This window comes from Xiphophorus hellerii, chromosome 5 (assembly GCF_003331165.1).
Source record: "Xiphophorus hellerii strain 12219 chromosome 5, Xiphophorus_hellerii-4.1, whole genome shotgun sequence".
Taxonomy (NCBI): Eukaryota; Metazoa; Chordata; class Actinopteri; order Cyprinodontiformes; family Poeciliidae; genus Xiphophorus; species Xiphophorus hellerii.
This window is the reverse complement of record NC_045676.1, coordinates 1937579-1961329: the sequence shown is the minus strand read 5'-3', so window position 1 is coordinate 1961329 and position 23751 is coordinate 1937579. Positions and strand designations below refer to the sequence as shown.

Sequence of the window (23751 nt, the reverse complement as noted above, 5' to 3'; positions counted from 1 at the left end):
CAGGAAAGAATGCAGGATATCAGGAGATCATGTTCCTTCCTGAAATAACGTTCCATCCCTGCGCACGGACTTGTGCAGATCTGGTGCCAGGGTGCCACTGTACATCACCCCATCAACTGTGTGTGAGTCTGGATGGAACAACTCTAAAAGCTATCTTCAGACATCTGTTTAGCAGAGCCTGAAGCCTGCCGGTGCTGAGGCATGCTCAGACTTCACTCACATGCTCTATTTAGGAAAAGAAAAGCTCTTCTTTCTCCTGGAAACAATCTGAAGGATCTAAGATTTAAAGTGAAAGGAAACAAGATGATTTCATCGTGAACAGAAGCCAGATTTGCTCCAGCAGCTAGATGTTTGCTGGAAGACGCAGCAGGAGCAGAGATTTGATCATTTCACGCCCCGAGTAGCGCCAGAAGCAGCGTGCTGTGTGCAGCGTGTTGGGTCTGTTTCTCACCACTCTGAGCTCAGAGATGGTGAGAAAATCACATGCTCGCCTTGTCAGGCCGGTCATGAGTTCCTCCTCAGCTGCACTTCAGCATGTGTTCATCTCCAACCAAAGGCCCCGGAGAAACCCACATGACCCACAGCAGGAAGTGACTTATCGGTCCTCATAAACAGACCGCCATGGCTTCCCCGAGTTCAGGCCAAGCGACTCTCACAGCTCCTTTTATAGATGTGCTATTCATAGCAGAGAGACTTGTTCTTCTGAGTGTTCATACTCCAGGTTTCTGTTGCTAAATTGTGTGGAGGTACTTTTTTCTACTTCTGGGTAAAAAACAAATTTACTTAAAATGTTCTTTAGCTTTACTTTTAGTGAAGTGCCAAAAGTTTTTGGTTTTCAGGGATGTTTCTGTAAATCAGCTCTGATAAATCTGGACTCTCTGGGTCCTTTCAGTCCACAGCCTCTGTTACAGATCACTGCTCCAATCAAAACAAATCGGATGTTTCAGGAGGCGGACCTCTGGACCGCCGGTCAGCTGTGACCAGTCTGCAGAATACCCAAAAAACATACCGGAGTAAGAGCAGCAAACTGCAAAAGTCTTACCAAGTATTTTATATTTCAAATATCTTTGTACACTTGCAATGAGACAAAAAATAACTTTAGAATAACTTTTCAGTAAGATAAAGGAGCTTGTTTTAAGTCAATAATTCTATAATATTGATCAAAATATTAGGTCTGTGGCAAGTTTTCTCATTTTGAGATGGGAAAAATGTCTCCTTAGAAGGGTTAAAAACATCTGCCAGCGGAACCAAAACTTTTTAATCAATATTCAACATTTATAGAGGTAAGACACTGACGGCTCACAAGTACTCAGCACATCCCTCTTCATAAAACATTACAGACGGTTGTGGTATTCCAGTCTTTCAGCTGTAATGTCCTACATTGATTTAGCTAATATTACAAAGCTTTTGGTCAAAATGCTGAATGTTATTAGAATTGATTTTGACCTTTGACCTGCAGGTTTAATGGAGGAAGAGCTTCACCCGACTTTTTGTTGTTGATTTTGTAACTGTAGCTTTACATGTTGTGTTTTCAGCATTAGTTCAACGTGAATTATGAGTTTCTATAGAATATTTTTGCCACTTTTTTATGTTTTCATTTGATTGGTTTAAGCCTGTGTTCCTTAGCTTCTGTTAGCTGCTGTTAGCTTCTGTTAGCTGCTGTTAGCTTCTCTGCGTTTCCATGCAGTGGGTGAACAGTGTTGGTTAAACCTGCCTTCCCCTTCCTGCTCTGTCCATTTAAAAGTGTGCAGATGTTTCCTGTGGGGTTCAGACGTTACAGCGCAGACAGAAAATCGGTTCTATGAATCTGTCGTTAAATATTCAGACAGTGGAAGGAAGGAGGCTGTTTCTGTTTGTTGGCTCCTGTCTCATGATCTCCATCTCTGTTTCAAACACTTTCTGCAGAAGGAAATCAGATAGCGGCATTTATCTAAAATTGTTGCATCAGCGACGTAAAGCTGCTCCCTTGTGCCATAACTGTGCATGTTTTCGATTCACCATTAAACGGTGATGTTTGCGTGGAGGAGATGTTGCAGAGCTTTTCCTGAGTCGTGAGCAGATTGTGAGATTTCCTCAGGGTCTTTGGTCTAAAATCCAGAAAAATATGCAATAAATGTCTTGCTGTGAGCAATTTTGTTTGGAAGAAATCAATGTGTAATACTAATTTGTTGTGCTGATGTTTTGAAGTGCTTTTTATCGGTTTGGTAAATATTTTAACTTTTATTATTGACTCTCATGAATGGATCTGCCGTGTTTAGAAGAGGGAACGGTTTCCTGCGATGTGAACTCCCTGATTGTGTCACAGCTTTGCAGAGAGACTCCAGCGTAAAGCGGACAGCCAAGTAAACATTACATCATCCTAACCTGTCCTCTGACAGGAGAGAGAAGAAAAAACACCGCTATTCTTTTTTTCTACCTGACTCCTAACATTTCCACTGTTGGTCCAGAGCTGCGAAGCTCCATCCAATCACGTCTCTTCACAACTCTTCTTCACGCTCTCCCTGCACTGGTTACCAAGGAGACAGTGAAGTCTGGGAAGTAGAGCAATGCTTTGGCATACACGTCGTTTTTATTATTAATTTTTGTTTCTTTTCTTTTCCTCTCAGCAGTACCATCTGGACTTAAAGTTGTGTTTGTGTTGTTAACAAATGGAAGTAGTAAGCGTGCCGACCGGTTCCAGGCTGTCATCCGATCCACACTGTTCCACCTGTTCTCACCATTTTCTGTCTCACTGATCCAACAATTCCAGGCCGCTCCACTTCTCCTGCCAGGAATCTGTCTTCACCACCAGGAAAGAGTCTCTTCTAAACAATGAGTCAACCTTGATCCAAGTGGGGCGTTTAAGGTTCCTGAAACCTGCATGGGAGAGAGGGAGAGTCAACCAGACTCTGATTTTGGTTCTTGCAGGAGTAAATGAATGAAAATGCTGATTTAGCTGCTGGCTCTCCGTTTGCATCGACATTCCTTTCTGTTGGGAGTGTAGGAAGCAGCAGAGCAGGGCTGCAAACGCAGCATCTTACAGTAAAGAAGCAGAAACCTGCAGCTGCAGACTATTAACCTAGATTGGGACCCCAGTGGCGTCCTTGTGTCCCGTACTGTGTCACAAAGTGTGGCTCTGTGAAGGATGGATCCGAGTGGGAATGGATTTCTGTTTCCAGATATTTCCAAACATCCCAGCGCCTCCAGGCTGTTTGCTCACATGTTAGCTCCCTGGAGTGTTTTACAGCCCACAGCCATCAGATTCAGACACACTGTCATGTTCTCCTTTAGGACTTCCAGCCTCCCACACACACAGGAGGAACTCCGGTTTTAATCCTTCCCCTCTGCTCTCTCTGCTTTATTACAGCAGGTCTGCTGCGCCTTCCTCTCTCCCTTCCCAAACCTTTTCACTTGTTTGACTCTCAAACAAAATTTAGTCTGCTGATCTTTGCTTATTAAATAACAAACTGAACCAGATATTCCCAAAAAATTATACAAACCCTGAAACTCACATCATATTATTTTGTATTTTACTACATTAATTCAGATATGATGCTGAATATCAGGTTCTAATGCATTTGTGCTGCAACTCTGAGACAATTATTCCAAAACTATTCCAAATAGTTTATCATGAAAAATAGTAAAACTTTAATCACAATTTAATTTCAGTTCTATTAAAATACCTCCTACTGGTTTTCAGATGTTTGTTGGGTTCTTGAAAGGATTCACTAGCGGCATGCTAGCATGTAGCATAGTCATTTTGTACTACAGTCCTAACATGGCAGTTCCAAGGCTAGTGCAGATAGTTTTAGCCTTTAATATCTGTTTAAAAACCCTTCAGCATTGTGGCTGAGTCAGACCTAAAACTGTAGTTAAATCTAATTACTCCCACTAGCTACTGAAAGTTGAAGTCTGTGAATCATTTGAAGTCGTAGAAAGCAGAAACTAAATTAATCTTGGACTTTGCAAGTTTGATTTGCAGTCTGAATGTCTAAGAGCGATTTCATCTGCTTCTTAACTTGTAGAAAGTTACTTATTGTTCTAATTGAAAATATGTAGTGCTAGCTGCATGTTTGTGATGTACTGTGACATTTCCAGGAAACAGGCACCGGTATCCCCCCGTCCCTGTAACGTTATCGGTTAAATGAACGATAAAGCTTTCTTGTTTGGATCAAGTTTCACCAAACTTCACCCTGGAGTTCCATGAACAATGAAGACATCATCTAGATGTGCTTTCTACGAAAATCAAAAGTTCAAATTCAAACCTACTTTATTTATCCCCAAGAAAAATGAAATATTGTAACTCATCATCCAAGGATCTTCAAAGAGTCGTTGTGGATGGTGATGCTGTGGAGAGGAAGGATCTCCAGTAGCAGTCAGTCTGAAGAGGCCTCTGACTGAAGACGCTGTTGCTTTAAATCTCTGTCTGGTTAGAAAGTCGGGCAGAGAGACGTTGGAGTTGTTGATGTGATCCTTCCCCATTATGATCGATGGAAGAGATGATTTGAACTTTATCCTTCTCTCTGCATTGTAGACCTGTTCTACATACATTATAAGAAAAAAACAACAACATCTTGTTGCCATGGTTACGCTGTGCAAATATCATTTCAGCTACACAGATTTAAAACCAGAGGGGATACATGTTCTGAAAAGCAATGCATCTACCAAAAAATTATCAAAAGTTGAGAAAAGATCATAAAATGTAAAAAGCAGCTCTAAGTTTGAGATGAGCAGCGCAGTTCTACATTAATGAAATAGAAGAATTGTTTTTAGCTTTGATGCGTCTCTGAAGTGTCTCTCTTATGATATTTGTCCCTTCAGAGTGTTCTCAAGATAAAACATTAAAAAAGTGGTTTTAACTAATGAGCACAAAGAATTTTTCTAAATTTTATTTGCACCTCAGCGATAACAGATGTCATCGCTCTAAGCTACAACTGGAAAAGTTCCCTTTTAGTATCTTTTTAATTCTCAAATCAAGCAAATAAGATCCAGGATATCAGGTATTGATCTTTGGAAGTGCTGCTGGCCATATTTTCAGGGCTTGAAAGAAGCCATGCCCTGTGTTTGTGCTAAGCTAATTGCCTCCTGGCTCCAACATGATATACGAGATTGCGGTCAATATCACGGAATCGATCCTGTTATCTCTCACTCAGAAAAAGGAAGCAAAGGAATCCTAAAATGTTGAATTTTAAATGCCGTTAACACTGATCGGCTTCCTCTCCTCTGTTTCCCAACAGATGCAGCTACTTGACAAGTTCCCAATCGAGGGAGGGCAAAAAGATCCGAAGAAGAGGATCATCCCATTTCTCCCAGGTAATAGCCCGCTCCTATCTCAACCGGCTCCCATATTAAAAATGCATGACTGGCACTCAGGGGACGTCACACTGAGCTGGTTACTGATGCCGGCACAGCGAGTGCTGCTGAGGAGGCAATATCTGTGACTCTCCCTCCCCGCTGCCATGTTTGAGCCTGATGTCTGTCGCATGTTCGGTCTTTGCAGATGTGAATTAACTTTCAGATGATGGTATATTAGAGCCATTGTAGTTAGAAAGTAAACAAGAGTAAATTTGCTCCAAAAAACAAATGTTACTCAGAAATTTTCTAGGAAAAACTTTTGAAAAGTCTAAACATCTGTGAGAACTGAGTCATAGATCATAGATTTCCAAGACAAAATTTAAAAATTTTCTGAGTTTCTATATTTTTTTCTCTCTCCAAAAGTTGAAATTTCCAGGTTTTTCCAGATTTCTGAGATTAATCTAAAAATGTGTTTTTTCTAGAATTTTTTTCAACTTTTGGATCATAGGAATTTTCTAGAAAATTTCTGAGTTATTTGATGGAAATTTACTCCTTTTTTTTCTGTCTGCAATGGCTTTGCTACGCCATTGTAATTTTCATCACATGTATATTTGTGTGTTGATTTTATCCTTGTCACTACATACACACCTGTTTATCTAGCTGGCATTCAGGCTTGTGTCTCCCCAGCGCTGCATTATTAGCCCTGATTTATGGCAAATTCTGCTAAAGAATTTACAGAATAAGGTTCTTATTTCTATTTGCAGCAGATTATTTTTGTAAATGCTTAAATGTTTAAGCCCTGTGGCCGCCCCCGTAGTCTCAGCATCAACAGGAATCACTCCCTGTCTCCTGCCCTCCAGCTGTCGTCCTCCCAGCATCGCTCTCACATTTTCCCACTAACAACAATGATCGAACTTCCACCTCCATCTTCTCCGTCACCGTTCTTGGATACAAACGACACCCGTCCTCTCCGGACATGCAATTCAGGTAAAGCTCGCTGTGCGACACTTAATGGGCTTTCTAATGGGAAAGGATTGAAAGAGCCCATTAGGTTACAGCACTGAAGTGTCTCACTTTAACAACCTTTCTGTTGGACTAATAATCCAGGACGCAGAGGTGCCACTGCTGGCATTCAGGGATTCCTTGGTCTCAATTTGATGATAAAACATGAATAGAAATAGTGACCAGTCTACAAAATGTGTTTGAAACAGTTATTAAATTAAAATTTTCAATTTGGACAGGATTAGTTCATAACTTGCCAGCTCTGTTCAATCTGCATCTCTACAGATGTAACCGGTCCACTGGCCAATAAAACAGATGAAAGACGGAGAAAATCTGGAACTTTTGTATTTTAAAGGCTGGTGTTATGTAAAATCAACTTTTTTGAGTTTTATATTATGTTATAACATTGTTCACTCATCAAAAACATAACTGGAGTGGGCGTGCCGTGGTGGCGTGGGGGATGGCGCGGCCCATGTTTGGGGGTCTTGAGTCCTCGGCGCGGCCGTCGCAGGTTCGACTCCCGGACCCGGCGATGTTTGCCGCGTGTCTTCCCCCCTCTCCTTCCCCCTTTACTGTCAGCCTACTTTCATATAAGGGACACTAGAGCCCACAAAAGACCCCCTGGAGGGGTACAACAAAAAACAACATAACTGGAGTGTTGCTTTGCTCCTCCAGACTAGCGGCAGCAGCATCTAGCAAATTATTTACCAGAAAATACTGATTGCAAATCTGCATCAATCTGCTTGTGACCTTAAGTTCTAAACTTATGAATAGCCCACATAAGAGTTTTCGAGTGGCCTATTAAAAGTTTTAACATTAATCTGTCAGTGCAAAGCTTTAGGATCATTCGGGCCTGTTTGGTCTCTGTGTCTTCCTTGCTCATATTGGTTTTACAGAGCCAGATTTAGAGGACGTCCTCTGGGTTTTATTTGGGTTGTGCTGATAAAATGGAAGATTTGCAGTTTCATCTTATTGTGCTGAATGAAAGGAGCGGCTTCTATTCAAAGTTTCTCCATCCAAACATCCTCAACTTCAGAACTTTGCTGCAATCTGGGTTGTTTTAGTTGTTAACAGACAGAAGAATGCATAACTTACAAATATACTATTAAACTTAAAAACCTACTTTTCTCTTCCAGACCACTTGGATAACCACTGCTACTTGTGCCTCGTGTCTCTCCAAACCAAAAACTGATCTGATCTGAGTGTGATTGTTATTATTGGTTTGTTAAAGTGATTCTTTCGTCCTAATCTTCCTTAGAAGAGATCCACGTATATTAAATACAAAGTTTTGTTTAAAAAAAAAACTTACTTTTTAAATTGTTGATCTGCAAAATACTGACATCTGCTGGTTCATCTGAAAACTACACCAAGTTTTAACTGCCTACGCCGAAAAACAAGCACAAATTTCTTCTTCTTTCTTTGCACGTTCCAGTTTTTTCCTCTCGTCTGTTTCCTTGCTGTTCTTTCCTCTGATTTTTCCTACATAACATCACACTTTTCCTTGTTTATCCTTCCCCTTTCCTCGTGTTTTGATTCTTTGTTTTTGTCCCTTTTCCTTTCCCCTCTCCAGGCAAAATCCTGTTCCGGAGGAGTCATGTGCGAGACGTGGCCATGAAGCGGCTGCGTTTCATCGATGACTACTGCAGGGTAAAGAGTTCTGGCTGTAAACCTCCCTGTTGTTCTGAAACATTCCCGACCTGTGAGGAGTCCAAACACTCCTTTACGTGTCATGAAAAAGTATTTCTACTCCTTGAATTTATTCTCATTATTCACACAAAGCAGTGGAAGGAAATGATGCATGTTTTCCAATATTTGTTGCCAATACCAATCTAAATTGTTAGATTGTTAATGAACTTATATTTAGTCCCCTTTATTATGAAACCCCTAAATAAAAGTGCAAAGCTTTGAACATCTCCCAGAGATAACGGAGAATCTGTAGGAAGAACTGAAATTTCTACTTCTAATCTGACTGAGCTCGAGTGATTTTGCAAAGAGCAATTGGAAAAAATGTCAGTATCTAGAAGCTGGTTGAAACAAATCATGAAAACCATTTATCAATTCGACAGTTATGAACTTCCCAGGGGTGATCTGTCATATAAAACATCTCAATAAAACACACTGCGATTTATAGCTTTAATGTGAAAAACTATAAAAAGGTTTCAGAGGTATGAATTAGGGTTTTGTGATCTGGCCCATGACAAACTTTAAAAATTCAGATTTTGGCTGATGCCATTTTTGTTTGCTAAATATAGCAAACAAAAATGTCTGGATGGTCATATTCTGATCCAAGTTTGATCTGTGCCACTTCTATATGTGAAGCTAATTTGGATGCATACCCAATAGTTTTCAAAGCCTCATGTTGCATTTTGCTCGACTTTTGCGTCACTGATGTGAGACGTGTCATAATAAGGAGCCAGTCACAGTCACTCCAGATGTCGTGTTGTGTTTTTATTTTATTAGCTTCCTTCGTCTTGTTATGATCTTGTGACGATACTGTCAGTTTCTATTGCTGAAAAACTTTAAAATGGATCCTCAGATGGCGGCGTCCATTATTACTGTGCTGCTGTGTGTCGTCTGCGTTCTTCTTCTACGTCGCTTTGGGGTTGTAAACTGTTTACACGGAAGTCTGATTCTGGTCACATTTAATTAGTATGAACGAGTATGCAAAAAAAAAAAAAAATCTGAATTGAGTATCAATACCTCCTATGTGAATGTTGCTTAAGTCTGTAAGTTGGTATCAGTGAGGTGACGGTTGTTGTCCAGCCCTCTGTCATGGCAGAGCAAAGGAGACAGTGGCTGATTTTCAGATCTTTAGGGAGTCAAGATCATTTTTACAAGAGCATGTTGGTTGATCGTGATCTCCCAAAATTAGGAAAATCAGAGTGGATTTATCTCTGTGCACCTCCAGCATGAATACTTCATAAGGGTGCTGACCCAGACCGATCCTGGATCAGGTGGTTCTGAAGCAACAGGACTGACCTTATCGTTCCACCAGTCAAACCTTCAGTTTCTCAAACTCCAGCTGTTTGCAAAGGAAGTTCTGACCCTTCAAGATTTCCTTCCCATAAAAATACACGACTTCAAAGAACTACCCGTTTGTAATTACACACTTCAAGACAGACTTGATTGTCACTTCCTGTCCACACTCTTATTAGATACGTTTTATTTCATGTGTGCAGGATTAGGATCTTTTCCTGCTTCACACCCTCCTCTCCTCCCTTCCTTCCTCTTGGCACAACTCCACACTATCAGAGGGAAATAGCTGCAATACAGCGGCTTTGTTTCCACACACAATTAGGAGGTTGTATTGTTGGCCTGCATTAGCGAAGGTTAGCCAGAGTATCAGCTCATTAATTGGGAGCACAGAAATAAAAGCAGATCCACTCGTAGACGGACTCTTTCTTACCCAAATAACCTGCAGCGGAGTAATTTATCCTGCAGCAGGCTTTCCCTTTCATGCAGCGCTGCAAAGCGTGCCACACTGTTTACTTCCTGCGTCCTGTTCGTGAGGCACAAACAACAGAGAGGAAGAGTAATTACCCAATGTTTTCAAAGGCTTTTGCTCTGGAGAGTATGGGATGCTGGGGTCCAGGCAGCTGTGGATGCTCAGCGTGATGCAGCCTCTTCAGTCACCACCAAAAGACTTCTTCTATAGTATTAGAGGAGATGACTGAAATATGAAGGTAGTTCAGATGACAATTTCAGATATCTAAATTAAAAGCCCGTTCTGTTTCATCTTCACGGTTCGGCTCCTCGTTTGGCGGCTGCGTAACCGAGCTTCAGCTCTGCTTGCAGCCGGTTGGCTGATTAAATATAGATGGATAAGAGACACATGATCCTCTTTGACGGGGTTGAGCTCTGTCTTTGAAGACGGTCTGAGGCAGCAGTTCACTGATCTATATCACAAATCTATGCTGGTCAAAAGTTGTCAGGTTCAGTCAAATAAATCCTTGGTTACAGGAGTTTGTTCACCATGAACAAACTCCTGCACCGTTTTAGTCTCGGTGAAATGGATTTCAGGATGCTGGGAGTAAGAGTGAATGGTGTCCCATCCAGGAAACATCCACATCCCCAGAGTCACCTCAGGGATGTGTGCTCGGCCCTTTTTGTAAATCTTACACATAAATGACTGCAAGAAAGTCCTTAAAAACAGGCACAAATGTGCACAAAACAAACCCTTTGAGCAACCTGTTCCCCCTCTTGCCTGTGGAACCACTGAAGGAAACGGCTCTGAAAAAGACACTGAGTGTAAACTAAATGTAACAAAAATGGAGAGGTGTTAGGTTTTAGTGGTTGTAGGATTTCTCTTTTATGTTTTTTAAAAGACCACCAGATATCTCTCCCTCTAGTGCGACAATGCGCTTTGGTTTTGGTTGTATTTATCCAGAATGCAATCCAGTATAGTCCGCTTCTTACTTCTGGAGTGCATCAGAATTTACTTCAGCCTAACCAAGGCTTAGGTTTGTAGCCTGAACAGAGTTTGGTTTTTTGGTCCGCTTCAGTCTGATTGTGCATTCACACTTCCCCAACCGAACCGGACATTCTAGGTAAATAAGCTAGAATCTGATTAAAGCTGATCAAACAGGGAATGCACACTAACCCAACCTAACTGATTAAACTGCCCAGAATGTTGTTGTTTTTGGGTTATGAGACTAAAGCAGGTTAATGCTGGATCTTTCACACATGTGACTCTAACAGTCGCCTCTCAGCTGCGTCCAGTTTCCCTCTCCTAGCCTTCACGTTTCCCTCTTCTAGCCTTCACGTTTCCCTCTGCTAGCCTTCACGTTTCCCTCTTCTAGCCTTCACGTTTCCCTCTGCTAGCCTTCACGTTTCCCTCTGCTAGCCTTCACGTTTCCCTCTTCTAGCCTTCACGTTTCCCTCTGCTAGCCTTCACGTTTCCCTCTGCTAGCCTTCACGTTTCCCTCTTCTAGCCTTCACGTTTCCCTCTGCTAGCCTTCATGTTTCCTCTGCTAGCCTTCATGTTTCCCTCTGCTAGCCTTCATGTTTCCCTCTGCTAGCCTTCACGTTTCTCTCTGCTAGCCTTCACGTTTCCCTCTGCTAGCCTTCACATTTCCCTCTGCTAGCCCTCATGTTTCCCTCTGCTAGCCTTCATGTTTCCCTCTGCTAGCCCTCATGTTTCCCTCTGCTAGCCTTCATGTTTCCCTCTGCTAGCCCTCATGTTTCCCTCTGCTAGTCTTCATGTTTCCCTCTGCTAGCCTTCATGTTTTCCTTTGTCTTTCCATTTTCAGGCTCTGGTGAGACTTCCTCCTCACATCTCTCAGAGCGAGGAGGTGCTGCACTTCTTCGAGACGAAAGCTGAGGACATCAACCCCCCAGTAGAGTGAGTGTTGCATACACATATACACACACAGCCAAACATAATGATGATGTGTTTCTCATAAACTCACCATGTTACCCTGAACAGCCATGTAACAAAGATCTCCTCTGGACTGCTGTGAGCTCATTACCTCTCTATCTATTCCTGCATTCATATCTATTCCCAGATCAGCTCCTTCTCACGGAGTTTGTGCGTTAAAGCTTTACTCCAGATTATAAAGAGAGGGAAGTTGATGGATGCTAGAATGGGAGGAGGAGACTGGCTTGTTTTGTGGCAGGGGATGGCCCCGTTGGGTAGTTGTTAATTAGAGAACACGCTCTCCCCTCCGATCCCGAAACGCCGGCATCGCACCCTTCATTTGTAATGTGCTTCTGTCTGCGCCGAGATGGATGCACCCGAGGCGATCCAGCCCAGAGCTCTACCTAGACTCCTCTCGTATTTTAATTACTTTCCTCTGTGTTTCTCCTCCTCTGCCTCTCCATGTGACCCCTCTCTGTCAGTGTTTCTCCTGCACTAGATCATCTCTCCACTCCTTTGCTTCTAATTGTCTGAGTCCAACTCGACCTCATAAATTCGAGTATGTCTAATTGTTGAGATGGTTCAAGGTTATAAACACCTTCGCTGAAACAAATACCGTCTCCCAGCATTTTTCGTCTCACCTGTACTGTCTCTCTCAATGCCTCCATTTGATGTTGTTTTTCTTCTTTTTTCAGTAAATACATACTGTACCTTCTTTTATTTCATCTGTATGCCTGTTTTAAAGTGCTATATAAATAAATTTGACATGGCATGACATGACATATTAACATCTGTGAATAGTTTAGCATTAATGAAGCTTCAAAAGAGGAACCTCATGACTGCCTATGGATGATATATTTAAACCTAACTCTTTTATTACATCCAATAAGCAGACATAAATGCTTCTGCTGGATTTTCTTACACAAGTCAAATTAGAATTTAGTTCATTTAAAAAGTTCATTTATTTTAGCAACTTAATTCCCTAAGTGAAACACAGAATAATTACACTGACACCTTTTTTTTCTGGTGTTTATGATGATTTTCTGCTTACAGTAATGACAACATTAGAATATTATGTCTGACCAATAATAAAAACCTTTTTAACACACAAATGAGGGTTTAATGAAATATTAATTTAATGCCTGCTGAAAGATTGTTATCTGCAAAAGATCATTTTAATCTGACAAATGAGCCTCATTGGAAATATATTCTAATTTATGAAATATGACTGCATGTTTACCGTGAACAGAAGATATTCCAATATTTATGGATCAGTGATGGCACCACTTACTAAAATGTTGGTTGTGCTAACCCTAAAGCACTAATTATAACTGAGTTCTGATAACATGGTATTTAGCAGAAGCTAATGCTAATGCTAATGCGCTAGCTTAAATTCAAGTTATGCCTGCTCTTGTAAGACTACAACCTTTGAACAGCAATTTAATTTTGATAACATATAAAACCCTTACACTATATTTGTTTAAATTGTGTCTATCATCTGCCTTTTAGTTTGTTTGTTTATTTTGTATGTTTATTCTTTGGAATAAAGTTATTGGGGAAAAAAAGAGAGAGAACATGAGGAGAGAAAACGTTACTGCTTTGCAGTCAGTCTTCACCACCTTCAAAATAAGAGTTTGAATATAAATGTCTTACTACTTGATGAATTCAAACAGTCGATAACTAAAGCTTAAACACACATGTCAAACTGTAATAGTAAAGTAAATTCATCATTTCAGAATTTATCCGCAAAAATATATTTAGAGGAAGTGAAGTGCACGAAACGTTTTCAAAGTTAGCAAAAGCCTCCACTACCGTGCTTGGCAGGGAGTAATAACTAGTAATAAATTAAACACAGTATTTAATGATAATTATTGACGTCTTTTTGGCTAGGCATTGTGTTGACACACACAGAGCAACAAACTGGGAAATCTCCAGAACTGGTGGGAGTTTTCCCAGTGACTGTGCTGAAGGTCATGATGAGTGTTTCAGGTCTGTGTCTGGTCTGGCCTGTTCTGGACTCTTTTCTTAGGAACAGAACCTTCTGGTACGTTCTACCTGCTGCTGCTGTTTGACTCTGCTTTTTATCCTCAAGTTTTCACCGGTTTTATTGAAACGCGCTCACCACACGCTGTTATGCTCAGGTACAACGGAAATAGTTACAAAGAGAAACTCTGGAACCACTGACTGAAACCACTTTAAAAGATTAAAAGAAAACCTGCCTTCCTGAAAGCAAACTACAATAAAACATTAGTTTACTCAATACTGTGATACATTTTTTCCATCCATTAGTTTTTCCATGCGTTGGCAGCTACTAATCTAGAACTGGAACATGAGGCAAAATCTGAAGCAACGACTCACTGACCTCCGTTTTTCAGGAGCTACAGAAACATTTTAAATCCCTGTGCAGATTTTGTATCGCCAGCTGTGAACCCAATCCCTAATTCAAACACACACTCACAAACTTAGACTTTAAAGAGTAATTCTCATCCTGACTTTTCTTTACGCAGACAGAAAAACATGTGATAAATTTAATAAAGAGGGAAACAGAAGAAAATATATTAAAAGTTCTGCACCAAGAAGAGTTGAATGCAGCTGTTTCAGCAGGTCGTGCTGAGCGGTTTGAAACAGTCAGGCTTGACGGAGAGCTGCCGTTTGGACCAGTTCTGACAAAAATCGATTCAGAACCTTCTCTGGGTTCTCTCATCTTGCCTCAACATAAGAAAAAACACTCAGTGTGGGGGAAGAACTCACTCTGCTCAGTTAATGGTGTGTTAGACGTCATAACCCAAAGCTGTGAGGAGTAAAGTGGATGTGGCTCTTTGGTTCTTTCACCTCAGTGCATCTTCTAAATGAAAATGTATCCGAGGACCGAGGGATGAAAAGATGGAAGGATGAAAAGAGGGAGGGATGAATAGATGGAAGGATGAAAAGAGGAGGGATGAAAAGATGGAAGGATGAAAAGATGGAAGGATGAAAAGAGGAGGGATGGGGGCATTTGGGATGAGATCATCAGATGATTTAATGTCCTGAGTGTGTGTCTGACAGTGTGTGTGTTTGTGTTGTGGTGGAAAGAGATGTGGAGATGGATGGACAGTTTAGCATTATTATTAATCCATCACGGTGTGTGTGTGTGTGGGGGTGTGTGTGTGTGTGATATTTTATCACCGTGTTGATTAAATCTGAGGACTTTTTGGTCATCAAACTTAAACATCGCCTCACGTTCCAGTGGAAAGAAAATCAAACGAACCAGAAAATACAACAGCTGGGGGTGAAATAAAATCTTAACGTTTAAACACTGCTGCCTGGTTCACATGGCATCAGATTTTCATGCTGATTTTTGTCTTGACTTTCCCCTTCTGGCAATCATACAGATGCTGTGATTATCAGGATGCTCTTAAGATAATCATGGGAGATACTCTTTCCCTGGTTGGTGTGCTCAGGGTGATCTAGTCCACTCAAAAAGACATTGGGACTAAAATACAGAATGTTCAACATGCTGGATCGTCTTGGACCGATATCGCACCATGTGTGTCGATCCCCGAGGACAAGCGAATTCAATCTGGTACCAAAATTGTAATATTTGTTATGTTTTCAGCTGCTGCACTTCTATTTCGCACTGAACTGTCAAATGATCCAAACTAATTGAAAAACCTATTTCCCTCCTCGCCTGTGGGGGCGCTGCACCAAAAACTACTGCAGGAAACAAAACCTCAGAAGAAGAAACTAAGCACAACTTCACAAAATGTAAAAAAAAAAAATGGAGTAGCATCAGATTTTAGCGGTTCTCTTTTGCCTGTGTCAGAAGACAAATTGATATTTCTCCTGCTAGCATTAGCTTCTTGCATTTGTTCTGGTTTTATTACCCAGAATGCCTTGCGTTATAGTCCACTACCTGTTTTTGGAGCGGTCTTCGGTCTGCTTGGCGATTACATATGCATTCAAACTGTACCAGACTTCACTGTTTGGACCTGCATCATAGAACTCAGTGTTTTTATCTCCGGCTAAAAGTGGATCTTTCCTTTAGTTGAGCTAAAAGTTGCTTCCAAGGCAGAACCAGTTCTTCTGTGGCCCAGTCCATGGGTAACTGATGCCAGACAAGCACTGAGTCGTGTTTGGTCTGCACCTTCCATCCTCCCATCTTTCTTCTGTTCTGCTCGGAAAGAGGCGACAGTCTCTCTCAACCTTAATGGATGAGCTCTTAGCATCAGTTGCGCTCATGGAGGCCCGGTGAGCGGCACCGTGCTCAGTCGGTTTAAACACTTAAAGCATCAGAGTGAGGAGCAGCGGTCAGCTGAGCCTGCAGCCTCTGAGACATCTAGTTTTTTTATTATTTTTTTTGTGAGTGAGCTTTCATTGATTCGTTTTTCTTTCAGCCACATTTGGAAACGCTCAAATCCAAGTCCGGTTTCTATTTTAACCAACAGAATTGATTCTGCTTGTTGACTGTTTTCGGGTTGTTTCACCTTTTCCCGGCCCAGCCTCCGCTCTGGATGCACTCATTCACCCAGTCTGACTCACTGCTGCTCCCCCGTGATGCTCATTAACTCACCGGGAGTTGTTGAGCCAGGCTCGCTCTGGGAGGGGCCGACCGGGACGGGAGGGAGCGGGCGGTGACTGGGTGAGGTGCGCTTCATCACTTCCTGTAAAATGAGGAAGGAAGGAAGGAAGGAAGAGGGACGGGGTCCACTAGGGACACGGGGAGGTCAAGAACAGCGGCTGAGAGGTCGGGATGACTTCCTGATTTCTCTTAAGCTGGAGAGTCAGAAATTTTTATGGAATGGAATCTGCTGATGAAACTTTGCTATAATTTTCTGCCTGGATGTGTTTGAGAATCTTTTATTTATTTATTTTTATCCACTTTTTCAGTTATCAAAATGAAGGAGAAAAAAGCCTCTTCTTTCTTTTTGTTAGTGTGCATTGTCGACCCCTGTCTGCTGAAGGGGGTACTGCACATGTTGGGGAACATTAGGACTTGTTTCAGTGACATCAGTCTCATGCAATCAGCTGTTTGCCTTTTAAATCCAAGGATCCTTTCAGAAAACACCCAGATCCAATCCTGCTCATCTTATAAAAAAAACATACAACAAAAATAAATAAACAAAAAATGTGATGCAGAAATTATTGCCATTTTTTTGGCATTTCAAAGCATGATGTTTGGGACATTTACCTTGAAGATTCTTCTATTATGACTAAAATGAAACATTTTTGCTTCATTTTTTTGTGCAACAGCAGCAGTGATTTCTTTACAAATGCAAAACATTTAGAAAGTCTCAACAAATGTTGGACTCTTGTGTCATGAAGCTGTAAATGGAAAGATGAGGATATGAAAGGATCTTTAGCTTTTATTGTTTATCATATTTATCCTGTCTTTACTTTATTCAACCTTATCTATGTAGTGGGGTTTTCAAGTGGTGTTAAGTTAAAGCCATAGGAGAATTTTGATTGTTTGATGTCAGCCATTGTGGGTCTTTAAAAATGACACCTCTGTCCTCTGTGGGTCTGCTGTCTGTTTGTTTGGATTTGGATAAAAATAATAATAAAAACTATATTTTTGGTTGCTTTTTGGTGAGAATCAGGGGTGTCCGGACATTACTTTCAGGCTAATCCGCTGTACAACATCTGTCCACATGGTGGCGTGCTTCACAGTCCAGACAGATGAAGCTGCTTTTTCCAGTTCTGCTGCCGGTCCTGTTCCTCTCTGCTCCTGATCAAACACCTCCCATCCTCACATCTTACTCGGATAAATTTCCACTGCATTGAAATTCTCTCCCGCTGTATCCATTTCTTCCTGGACTCCTCCACCCCCATTCCACCTTTTTTCCCACCTTTTTTAGTATCTTCTTCCACTTTTTAAATCATTATCATTTATCAAATGTTGCTTTATTTGTCTCTGTTCATAAAAACATCAACCTAAAAGGAATGATCTGTCCTCTCCACACCATGATGTCGACAGATTCCTTATTAATATATGCATCCTGCATCTTCGCTGTAGAGATGTTATCCGTCACTGCGCCCCCTCACAGCCCTCTGCATGAGCAACAATAGAGTCTGACCTTGGTTTGAGCCTGCAGGAGATCGGAGGAGGCTGCATGATGATCAGATTATTGCAGAGATAAGTCATGAACTCGTGTGATTGGTCAGCTTTTCAGTTCCTTGGAGGCGATGTTTTAAGCAGGAGGTTTACCCCCGGTGATGCGGGGGAGGGCAGGCGAGTGTTTGGGGGTTAATCAGGAATAAGTTGGTGGTAATGTGTTTGTGTATCTGATCTGAGAGAAGCTGTGGGTCATTTTGTGATGTAGACAGAAGAAAAGCTTCTTCTAACCTGCATGCTCACTGCAGATACAAAATGATTTTTAATTGGGAAATGTGTTGTTAGGTCCATGCTATCGCTAATGCCTACACACACACGACGAAGCCTACAGGCTTGACATTTATTCAACATTCATTAACATTGATGCATGAGGCTGTAAAGTTGAGTGGAAGGAAAAGAGGTGCACAAGTAACAGTTTGGGGGAGATTCACAAGGCGTGGACTACAGCTACAGTCACATAAACATAATTAAACATGGTCCACAACTGTCACATTTGTTGTGTGAAGTTCTTAGTGAGGAGAAAAAGGCCCGGTCCGGGGGCAGCTGGAGGTAAGGTGGGGCTACTGGGGAGATTAGGCCGAGACATGACCACTGATGCTGAAACAGAAGGCAAGAGAGACAAAGGGAGGATAAGGCGATAATCAGGAAGTATTTGTTTTTCTCAAGGCTGCTGATGAGGCGGCATTCAATCACAGCAGGTTATGCTGATAAACATTGATCAGCTGTTTTCATCAGCATAAAATCCATTACCTTCCCAGACTAATTTCACAAGCCATATAAAGTGTATAAATCACACAGGTAAATGAAGACTAATGAAACGGTAATGATAGTTGATTTAAAAGGCAGCAGCCTGATCCTGTTACTCTGTGGTTTGAGTGGGAAATGAAGATTATTTGAAAATCCTGATGTTTAAAGTCTGTAGGTACAACAGTAGATTAAATGAAAGCAGTCGGGTTTGCTACAACTGCTCCACCTGAAAAAAGCACACAGCGACAGTAGAGAGGAACACCACCTTTTTAAAAAACGCTTCTAGCAGCAAACATTCATGAAAAAACACCAAATTGTAATTTTTCAGTCAAACATTTCAGCTTACAGTGGAGCCTTGCCACCTGTCAGTTTTTTCTGTGGAATGTGATTCATTTATTCATGGAAATTCACCTATTAGCTAATAGTTTTTATGGAGCATGTCTAAAATATGCAAAGGAAAATGCAGCTTTGGAAGCCGAGCTACCAGTGCTACTTGACATGCTATTGATTAGCGTTTGCAAAGCAGCCAATCCAGAAGCACCATTCAATTTCCTTTCCTGATTGGCTGAACCCCTTAGAGCAGACATAAGGAAGACTGTAGCTCTGTCTGTGGTAGAGCTAAGATGTTTTTATTGTGAATATTAATGAATATTAAGATATATTTGGTATTTGAACAGTTTTAGTAGGGGCCCCAAGTATCCACAACTTTTGACTATTCGCAGATTGTTTGAAGGACCATGAAGGTTTGTAAAAAGGCAATAATCCATCACATATAGAAGTATTTAACTAAATACTTTTTGATTGAATCCAAGTACATTTAACTTCACACCAACATTGTCAGGTGTTTCTACTTTTTTAATCTAAATTTCTGTGTTTGGCCATGAGAAGCTTTTTGTGGATATTAAAACAACTGAGGGAGGGACGTGGAAACTTCATCAAAATCTCATCTGTTTATGTAAAATAAACTGCAAGTCATTGAGTTTTATTCAATACTTAGAAATACATCCACTATTTCATTCTGAAATATTTTAACTACTGACCTTGGTGACCTTGGATTGTGGGTTCAGAGGTCATTTAAAAACTATTGATGGAATAACAGCTGGAAGTTGGACGAGGTTTAAAAGAAAATCAAATTGGAACTAAAAAATGTCTTAATACTCAGGATACCTATCTGTCTTTTTTACCTATTAGCATAAAATACATTCAGTATGCATACAGTATATGTCTTGTTATTTGACTGCTGGTGTATATATTTTTTCTTTGTGCTTCTGAATTGTGTTAAACTATAATCGAGCTGCAGGTCTCTGTAGAGATCTGAGTACAATACGTCTGTTTTTTGTTTTTCCATTACTCTACTCCATTCTTCGGGGATACTCCATCAAATTTCAGTGACATTTGGTCCTGCTGTTTTGGCCAATAATAAAAAAAACTCCCAAAATTAAAAATAGAAAACCTAATTTATCATAGATAAACAAAACGGATGAAGACGTGTCAGAAATCACCCGGGCCGTTTAGCTTACCTTTAGCTGGATAACCTCGTCAGTTTCAATTATTCCTCAACAAACATTCAGTTCCCAGAATGAAGGCCAAATATTTTACTGTCTGCCAAGGTGTCTTTGAGGCTCCGTGTTGAATCAGAATGCTTCTTCTTCTCGTCTGTCCTTTCTGCGTTTCCTCCTTCTCAAACCTGTAGAAGATGCTGGAAAGCGCTGGCAGTCGGAGCTGGTTACTCAGCCCCCCGGGAGGAGTTTGATTTCAGCTTCAGGGATGTGGGTCACTGGCTAAACTCTGGACAATCTGTTTCTCCTCTCGCTTTTCATCCTCCCTCCTTTGTTTTGCTTCTCCTTCCCCTACAGATGCGTTTAGCCTCTATCATATAGATGAAGGACAAAAATTCCACATGCAACTACTGCAGGTTAGGATTAGGGTAAGGGGTTTTGTAAATTTATTTGGGTAATTTGCTGCAGGAGGGACTGGTGCACTACACAAAGAGATGGAATAATGAAGAAAGATGACAGTATGGAAATATTGATGCCATCAGCCAGAAGGTTAAAGGTTGGAGAGAAACAGACAGTGACTCTCAGAATCCCACCAAATTAGTTACCAAGCGGAGAACAAAGTCAACACTTTGGTGTTGCTGTTTTAGGTCTCACTTAATCTAAAGCAGGAAAAATTAGGTATGATTTAATGTAAAAATGATAAAAAAGGACTGTGTCTTTTTGTGGATTACAATCATATAAACAGTGCATATAAATATAAATATATGCACTGTTTATAAATATAAATACTGTACTCAAGTTTAACAGTTTTGAAGAAAGAGTAGTACTGGATGAACAGAAGGTTTCACTGGATTGTTAACATTCCCTGGATCTCTGATATCATCCTTAAACCTAAAACAATCTGAACTTGTAATGAATTGTGGCAGGTTGGGTGAAAAGAGCAACCATCCTGGCAGACGTTCTGCTTATTCTGACAGACTCTTTCCAAAGCATATTTTCCACCCAGATCCAAATGCATCAGAGTCCAGCTTATTGTTCTCTACTTTAAGTTTTCACCCACTAGAAGAAAGTAATATCATTCCTGTTGTTTTACTGTCCAGCCTGTCTCAAGATGGTTTGGATGTGTAAGGTAAAGTTATGCCATGTCCCTCTTCAGTGACAGTGAAGCATATTCTGGTTGCCCGCACACAGAGTTCTTGGTATAAAGAGGTCAAGATAAAGGCTTCATTCATCTGCTGAAGCCAGTCACAGAGAGACGAATGCATCAGATCACAAGGGATCGAGATCGCAGTGACACCATGAATCTGTGTCTGCAGCGGCCTACGCCAGACACAGAGTTGACTGATTTTCCTAACCTACCTGTATCTGTGACAGTGTGTGTGTTTATTAGTCAGAGTCGAGTCATGGAGACACTCGAGGAGAGGGATTCATTAACCTCCCACAGTGAGAGGTCATTAGCTTCCCCACCAACTGCACCGCAGGGAACAGTTTCTGTCCGGTTACCCTCTGCTGCAGAAATCTCTCAGCTCAATTTACTCATCTTCATACCTGACAAGATTAGGTCCCTAATTATTCAGATGAGCCGTGAACAGAGCTGCTTCAATTAGAGAGATCCACTTTGGTAGATTGGAAGGAAAAGGCCTGAATTGCTTGCTGACTTTTAGCTGACCGCAGAGTGCTTCCATCGATTTATGGTACGCATCTTTTATTTTACCACTTATCCAGGGCTGACGTTCTGTGTTTAGTCTCTTCTAAAAGGGACATTGAAGTGTTTTAACCTTTAGCCACTGTCCATGGCTTCCTTACCAGCTGCACACGCCAGTTCAGCTGGCTCCATCTGACACATCAAATTACCCAGTTTAATGTCGGTCATTCAGAGTTTAGATTAAATCAGACTATTTCTATGCCTGTAATGGGATTATGACACAAGTCTGAGCTAAAGTCTCAGTTTGTCCAGTTATAAGTGAGTTTAATGCAAACCGTGAACCGTGTCCACTCCTGGTTCCTGATGTCAGGATATTATCTAATGTAGCACTGGCTTCAACTCTGAGAACGTGAGGGGAGGAAATGGAACCGCTGCGTCAACAGTCTTCATCCCCTTCAAAATAAGAGCATGCATATAAATACCTATCTACTTGAAAAATTCTTAGTCGATGAACAAATCTTTCACACAGATAACGAACTTTATTCAACTGAAAGTTTACAAAACAACAAAAAATTGACTCCACATTTGCGGATGTTTACCCACAACAATGTCCGATATTATTGCTCTTATGGCAGATAACCTATATTATATTCGGCCACTGTCACATGATCAAACAAACACCACATGGCCCCTTCACAAACACATACACACCCCGTAACAAGATGAAAATGAACATCGGTTGTTTATATCAGCCCATTTATAGTCATTATAGACTCCAATATGTTAAAATGAATAACTTAAATCGTGAATCCCTGATAAAAGTCTAGTTTTTCTGTTTGAAGGTGAAAAACTTTGCTGCTGCTGCTGCAGCATCATTCTGCTGATGTTTACTGAGCTCTTCCAGATACCGCAGCAGAGGTGACATTGGCAGGTTTAACAGAAACAAAGGCTCAACCTACTGAGCAGTGCTTGACAGATTGTCATGCCTGTATTTCTATTTCTATAAATACTATCTCTTGTCCTCATCCAAATTCTCAATTTTTCCATCTTCTTCTATCCCACTGCCTGCGTTGCTCTTGACAGTCGAGGTAGACGAGCCTCACGTACAGCAGCTCTGCGTCAGCCTCTGATCTATAGCTCAGACTTGTGCCATAATCCCATTACAGGCCATTAAGCAAAGCTTCTTAAACTGATCCTCCTTCCTTCGAATGTGGGGAGCGGTTGGTCGCCTTCCCCTCTAACAGGATGGAGGGGGAGCGGAGGGAGGAAGGGGATCGAGATGCTGCTGCTTTAGAGTCACATGACTTATTTGTGTCTGTTGCGGAGAGTACAGGCAGCTGGCCAAAGTCATCCCTCCCTCCTCGACTCCCTTTTTCTCCTTCAAACACATGCATTGCACAACGCACTGCAGCCGAGCCGCAGCGTCAGGATGCACGTGTGTTGACTGAATGTTTTGTTTGGGACAGTAGCGTCCGCTGTCACTAACCATGTCGCTCCTGTGTTGCTTCTCCCTCAGGGACTATGGATCCAAGCGCAAGTCGGGTAAGTCACCTGTTTTTCTTCAATCAAACCTGATGTTTTCTCTGCTTTGCTGCGACGCTGTTTTCCTCCTGGAGGAGCATGGGGCTGCATGACGTGTGAGCTGTCAGTCCGTGTCCGTGTCCGTGTCAGTCTGTGGTTTATTTACAGTCCCACTGCGGGACGCTGACTGGCTGTCGGTTCTGTTGTGGGCTGGGTCCGTAATGCTGCCAGTCTCTTCTGGTCCAAGATTTTATAGCATGGGGTTATTGAGTGCCAAAAGTGTTAAAAACAATATAATAAAGAAATAAATATTATTTGAATGTGTCATAACTAAATTGCCCTATTCATGATTAATAAAATGTCTTAAAAATTTAATGAATACATAATTAGTTTGGAAATCCTTCAAACTGCATTTAAAATTTCTACATTGTATACAATTGTTTTTGTTGTTTTTAAAAGTTGAATAACTTTATTTAAGAAATATATATTTAACATTGTTTAAATATATGTTCAGTTACATATTATTAATGTATTTATTTTAATAAGCGTTGACACATTTAAGTAATTATTGAGTTATTTTTTATTGAATTGAGACACTTTTGGGCCTCCGTACAGG

General features: G+C 41.1%; 1 protein-coding gene across 5 annotated transcripts in view; it reads left to right on the top strand.

Moving 5' to 3' along the window:
* sh3pxd2aa (SH3 and PX domains 2Aa) overlaps window positions 1-23751 on the top strand; it is a 91079-nt gene that overhangs the window by 24652 nt on the left and 42676 nt on the right. For all 5 annotated transcript variants that reach the window (XM_032561989.1, XM_032561990.1, XM_032561994.1 and 2 more), the window contains 4 exons: window positions 5217-5292; window positions 7847-7923; window positions 11526-11617; window positions 23131-23156. In XM_032561989.1, the coding sequence (XP_032417880.1) occupies window positions 5217-5292; window positions 7847-7923; window positions 11526-11617; window positions 23131-23156 (271 nt within the window). The remainder of the gene's footprint in view (window positions 1-5216; window positions 5293-7846; window positions 7924-11525; window positions 11618-23130; window positions 23157-23751) is intronic.